The sequence below is a fragment of the Barbus barbus genome, assembly GCF_936440315.1.
Source record: "Barbus barbus genome assembly, chromosome: 42".
Classification (NCBI taxonomy): Eukaryota; Metazoa; Chordata; class Actinopteri; order Cypriniformes; family Cyprinidae; genus Barbus; species Barbus barbus.
In genome coordinates, this window is record NC_136720.1 from 17,410,370 (window position 1) to 17,416,965 (window position 6,596).

At 35.7% G+C, this 6,596-nt stretch overlaps 1 protein-coding gene across 1 annotated transcript; it reads right to left on the reverse strand.

The window, feature by feature from the left end:
- Positions 1–762: 762 nt before the first annotated feature.
- Positions 763–5,040, reverse strand: LOC306861476 (calumenin-A). Its single transcript, XM_079403737.1, has 7 exons — positions 4,896–5,040; positions 3,235–3,471; positions 2,859–3,052; positions 2,378–2,544; positions 1,303–1,363; positions 962–1,161; positions 763–882 (listed from the first exon to the last, which is right to left on the reverse strand). The coding sequence occupies exons 2-7, from the start codon at positions 3,453–3,455 to the stop codon at positions 778–780; spliced, it is 948 nt and encodes a 315-aa protein (XP_079259863.1). The 5' UTR covers positions 3,456–3,471; positions 4,896–5,040; the 3' UTR covers positions 763–777.
- Between the last annotated feature and the right edge of the window lie 1,556 nt (positions 5,041–6,596).

The window sequence follows — 6,596 nt, forward strand, 5'->3', positions numbered from 1 at the left end:
ATTTAAGTGTATTTTAAATAATGAAGATGAAAGCAACAAACTATTCAGTAACATGTTTGATTGGACCCTACGAACCAAAATGATTTGAGGTCTCAGGGAATCTATAACATCTGGAAATTCATAGATACGCAAAGAATACATTTTTTTTTCTAAATAAATATTGAAAGAAAATGGGATACTGCCTTGAGAGGATCATGACCTATGGCTCTAAAGTCTGTGTTTGTGCCAGGACAATTACACACAGGAGAGAAATGTAAGCTTATGATATACATACTCACAAATACATGATGTGAATATATATATATGGATTTTATACCATTTTGCATAAACCCTGGGTAGAAGAAATTTGAGGGGTTTCTGTACTTACAGCATCCTATTGAGCAGGCCTGTAAACAGCAGGGGGAGCTGATCATAGATCAGTAGCAACAGGTACAGTAGGCTATAAAACTGCCTTGAATCTAGCTCCGAATAAACCACTTCTCATTGAAAAACAAATATAAACAGTTATTGAAATGATAATGCTGTACATGGACCACAGTTACAAAGACGGATCAAACAAACAGTGCTAACACACTTTACAGTAAAAAATAACTAATTAGAAAGTAATTTCCATTAGGAATGCATTTCCATGTGCAAAAAGGGAAAACAATCTATCAAGTGAACTAAATCTGATGAATAAGTGTTGTATTATGATGAAGCAATATAAAATAAATTATATTCTCTTACCAAAACAAGTTAAAAAGTAATTATCTATTGTATTAAAAAAAAAAAAAAGAATTAAAACTCATCATGTCGAACTAAGGCCTCCCCAAAATCAGTCGCTTGACTTCCCACAAACAAATCGTACTTGTTGAGTATTTCCTCTTTGGTGAGTTTGCCATCCTGAAAGACGAAATTGATGAAATTATTTCAATTATAACTTACAAAAAGCAGACAAAATAAGTTTTTAAGGTCCGCTCACCTTATTTGTGTCAGACTCGTACACCAGATGCTTGGCTTCGGCTTCTGCGTGGTCGTAGTCGGCTGGCAAGATCCAGTCCATGGTCTCTTCTTTGTCCATCTTCCCATCCTTGTTCTTGTCTCTAAACTCTGAAAACTGCTCTCGCTCCGTCGCCACCCATTCTGGCTCATCCATTTCATCCTCGTGGTTGTACATGTCGCCTGATATTCAAGAAAATTCAGCCGACGTTAAGCTATAATTAACATTTTTATGCAATGCACATCGACTCACTTTAAAGCTTTTAAAAGCTTTTTAAAGAGATTTTACTCTTTAAAATGTACCTAACACTGTATTTCACTCACCAATATACTCCTCTAGGTCGATAACACCATCACCATTCTTATCAATATCCTCCATAGTTTCCTAATGACAAAATTAAAAGATTAGTGAAATAGGTTACAGAAAAGCCAGGCAAAGCCTAGTAAATATAAAAAAATCAACATGATTCAGTTAATGTCCTTCATATATGTTCCTGGTCTTATTGTCCAAAATGCATCGGTGCACATGATAAAGGAAAGGAACGTTTGTCATTTTACGTTTTCTTTAACTTTCCTTTCATTTGACGTCACCAATTCCCAATGGATAAAATGAAGCCACATCCAACATTTTCCCACAATCATACACTACCATTCAAATGTTTTCATGCCAAAGGAATTCATGCTTTTATTCAGCAAGGATATTATATATGTATAAGCCATCTTTATTTGACCCTCTAACTCTAACACTCTCTATTCTAATTCTATTCTTTAAAAAAACTTGTTATAGCACTTGCATATCATTGCTCTTTTGTTGATTTTGATTGCTTCCATTGTCTTCATTTGTAAGTTGCTTTGGATAAAAGCGTCTCCTAAATGACTAAATGTAAATATATATTGTTATTGATTTCTGTTTCAAATAAATGTTGTTTGTTGTGAACTTTCTATTCATTAAAGAGGCCTGAAAAATTTATATAACGATTTCCACAAAAGTATTATGTAGCACAACTGTTTATAAAATTGAAAAGAATAAGAAATTACTCTTGAGCAGCAAATCCGCATATTAAAATGATTTCTGAAGAATCATGTGACACTAAAGAGTAAAGACAGAAGTACTGATGCTGAAAATTCAGCTTTACCATCACATGAATAATATATTATACAATATATTAAATTAGAAACAGTTATTTTAAATTGTAATCATATTTCAGAATATTACTGTTTTGACTGTGTTTTTGATCAAATAAGAGCAGCCCGCGGTGAGCATAAAAGACTTCTTTAAAAAATATGACCGACCGAGTAGTAGTGTACATCAGTTTACAGAGGTAAAAAGGGATACAAACAGGTTTCACATTAACTTTAACTTGGGATAGAACTGCCATGCCAATAATAACAGACCCACCAACACAACAATGTCTTTCATATGTTCATACTCCTCAGGATGGAGGAAGGCAGTGAACTCCTCTTTGTCAGCGATGTGGTCTCCATTTCCATCAGCCATTTTGAATCGCCGTTCATCTCTGGCCATCATCTGCTTGTAGTTGTAGCCGTCATCAGACTCAGGATCATCTTCAAAACACAGATTGAACAAATGATTATTTAAGTACTTCCTGCAATTCTGCTTGGTGATGCTAGTGGTGTACAAACTACACAATTCACCTTTACATTTTTCAAGGGGTAGACACAAATGGCAATTCTGTCATCATTTTTATATAAAATTAAAGTCACTGGTCTCATTGACTTCTTCGATGTTCCACAGTGGAAGGAAATTCATACAGGTTTGGAACAACTTGAGTGCACTTTGCACATATAAGTTGACAGAATTTTCATTTTTGGGTGACCAATACTTTAACCCTGTTTATAAAAACAGACTGCATTTTTACCAAGGTAGGTGCCATATGTGACATTCTTGTATTCGTCCCAGGAGATCATGCCATCATTGTTCATGTCAAAATCCTTCCACTGTCTTTCCACATTGTCATAGATGTACTTCTTCTGAGCCTTTTTGATCCATGCTTTCAGCTCGGCCTCTGTGACGAAACCATCCTCGTCTGCATCGATCTTATCCACAATTTTACTGGAAGGCAGCACAAAAAGAGCAAAAACATAAATGCAGAAATTAACTATAAGACTGTGTCTTCCCTGAATCATTTATTTCATACTGAAACAACCAACTCTCAATGAAAATTAATGACTTCCGGTCATCTTGATGTTGAAAATCACAGCTAAATTCTCCTTTAGACTCAGCACAATACTTACCCAAGCCTATTCTTGCTTTCCTCTGGGGTCAGGTCATCAAAAGTCTTAGCTTCATCCTCCCCAAGGAAGGCATCGTGGTCATATTCAAAGTTTGTGCCATCGTCATGCTCCTTGCTGCTCAGTGATGCATCATGGTGAATGCGGTCCTTCTTCTCTGTGGGTTTGCTGGTGGCGTAGACCACGCACAGCGCAAAGCACATCAACAGAGGTCTAATCTCCATCTTCTTCACATACGTTCTGGTGAAAGAGAGAACAAATATTAACATACTGTATCTACATACCAAATCCCTTTAAACTAAAATAAATACTGATCACAGGATTTTCTGATGTGGCCATTTTTAAATAATCCAATGTGCAAATACAATCTCAGGTGTTAACAAGGTCTGTTTGAATCAGTGAATGTAAACACTGTATGTTTGAGTAAGAAGTGTGACATACACAGTTCAACAGTTAGGGTTGGTCAGATTGTTTAATGTTTCTGAAAGATGTCTCTTATGCTCACCAAGGATGAATTTATTGGATCAAAAATACAGTAAACGGTAATACTCTGAAATATTAGAATTTAAAATAACTGGTTTCTAATGTAATATTTTTTACAATGTCATTTATTCATGTAATGTCAAAGCTGAATTTCCAGCAGCCATTACTTTAGTCTTCGGTGTCACATGATCCTTGAGAAATTGTTCTAATATGCTGATTTGCTGCTCAAGAAATATTCTGTATTATTATCAATGTTGAAAACAGTTGTGCTGCTCAATATTTTTGTGGAAACCAGGATTCAATACAATGAAAGTATTTGAAAAAGCAACCTTCCACAACATCATAAATGTATTTACTGTCACTTTAGGTCTATTTAAAATGTCCTCGCTGAATAAAATGAACTGAAGTGTAAATAAATACTTAAAAAAAAAAACTGACCCTAAACTTTTGAACGGCAGTGTAAACAAGGGAAAGATAACAATCCTGACTGGCAAAATACCAGGAAGAATCTTTCTGTCGACATGAACAAAAATGTCCAGAGAATGGGGGAAAAAAAAAAAAAGCTGGGGAAACAAAAAAGGTGAAAATGATAAGTAGTATTGCCAAGACAAGTGTCCAAGACCCACTAACAAAATTAGCACAAAAAATATAATTACATAATTTTAGATTCAATCAGAAATAAGTCCCATATGATATTAGAAATGTATTCATTAGGACTTACAGTATAAGAAACAGTTCTTGCCTTTCAAAGTATACAACAGCTCTTTGTTACTGGTTAAACAAAAATTAAGACAGATATGATCCAGATAATCTGAGTAGCACAAACACAGGCACAAAGTTAGCTTACAACACATTTAAGATGAGATGGTCACCATTCACTTTTATAGTATGGAACAAGACGCAATGAAAGTGAATGGTGACTGGGGCTGTCAGTCTTCAAACGTTGTAGTTTTGTTTCCACAGATCAAAGCAGGTCACAGACATTTATAACAACATTGGGGTGAGCAAACGATGACATTTTTTTTATTATTATTTTGGTAAACTACGTTATCCCTTTAACGTTCAATACTAATGGTCCCTTTAAGTGAGTCGGCATTAGAACGTTACACGGTCAGTCAATCGCATTAATAAAGACCAAACACGCAAAAGCGTAGCAAAACGTGTATAAAATACAAACATACCTAGATTTAATACGAGGCCGAGAATCCCACACACAATACAGGGTCTTTGGTTTACTCTGCACACCCTTGTGCCACACAGTTTTTGGGAGTAGCGGTCCAATCACAGCGCAAACAGTGGAGTCCGTCCACTGCCATTGGGCCACTTCAGCACAACAAACCCCGGATGTAAAAGGAAACCGTTGTTTAAAAATGCGCAGAACTCATCGCGCTCTCTTTTGATTGGCTACAGGGCTTCAGGAAACCAATCAGCGCCGAGGCTTCACAATCGATTGATGCATCGCTCCAGGCCGTTGTGCACCCGGTGGATTGCCTTATTGGTTACGTCTTGCCACGTCCCCAAATGTGAGAGACCGCAGAAAGTTGCCATCCTTGTAATGAACATTATTTGTAAAAGTGATTAATGTTACTCGAATTGTAATGCCTTAATTTAACTGATGCCAGGTTTAGATTTAGCTGTTGTTTAGCCATTCATTATGCTACTTGTAATTTAAAGCCACTAGTTAGTTAAACTAACGTTACATATTTGAGTAAGTAGTGGCGAAATTATAATGTATTTATGTTTATTACGGGATGCTTTTCTAAACTGTTTAGAAAAGCATCAGCTGTTTAAACACAATAATCAGTATCAGCTACAAGCAAACAAACAAACACTTTATTTCAAGATGTCCTTGTTACACGTGTTACATGCACTTACTATTATAGTAACACTTAATTATGCAAAATTACATACAACAAACCCTAAGCCTAACCATGCAATAATGTAGGCGAGTATATGGTACTATACCTAAATATACCTTAACCATAAGTACGTTAATTAATATTACTCAGTACTTAAATGTATTCACTATAGCAAGCCCAGCAAACACTGAATGTGGGGCCCACATGGGTTTCACATGGGCTACAGGGGTACAGAGTGGGCATGGGCGCAAGATGGGCATTTTATCTGGGGCCCACTTGGGTGACCCAGGTGGGCTCCCCATGTGGTTCCCAGATGGGTAATTAATGGGAAATGTGTGCATGGGCTCAAAATGGGCTACACATGGGATCCTATTTTTTTTAATCAAATATACAAGTGCAAACATAATTAATCCAATATAGGGTGATTACATGGATTTATAGTGCACATATGTGTCTTTAAAAATATTTTTGTTGTTGTTTTGACACTTGGATTACTTAATTTAATCTAAATCTAAACATTCCCCTGCTTCAGTGTATCCAAGGTAAGAATTTCAATTTTTAAAACTGAAAATGTAATTATATTGTTTACAAATAATGTTAACTGAAATATAGTTTGGATTTTTGTCTCGTTATATTTTAGACATACTCAGATCATATTTTTCCTATTATTTCTGGCGCCAATGCCTGAAGGATATTTCTGTATGTCTTGGTGTTTCCTACGCCCTCTAAAAATAAAAGACACTAAAAAAGCTCATACTTAAACTGCAGAGTTTGGCCCCGGGCTGTGTGCTCAAGAGGTCAAATGGCTAAAATAACAGAGAAGCTAATGTAAATAAGGTATGTTAGCCTGGGACAGATCTCGATTTGAAGAGTAAACAACAAGGCTGTTGTACGTTTAACAATACATAAAATATAATATTACAACAATATTTAATATTTATCATGCAAACAGGAGTTTCTGCCTTATGTAAATCTGCATCAGTTTGCATTCGGGTGTTATTACAAATAATACAAATTGCCTAA

What these genes read in the sequence shown, in the direction of transcription:
- LOC306861476 (XM_079403737.1), bottom strand. Translation starts at nt 3,455, where the DNA reads ATGGAGATTAGACCTCTGTTGATGTGCTTTGCGCTGTGCGTGGTCTAC. An exon ending in GAAAGCAAGAATAGGCTTGG is followed by an intron (nt 3,053 to 3,234) that starts GTAAGTATTGTG and finishes GCTGCCTTCCAG; the next exon opens with TAAAATTGTGGATAAGATCG. An exon ending in CGACCTAGAGGAGTATATTG is followed by an intron (nt 1,162 to 1,302) that starts GTGAGTGAAATA and finishes CTTGAATATCAG; the next exon opens with GCGACATGTACAACCACGAG.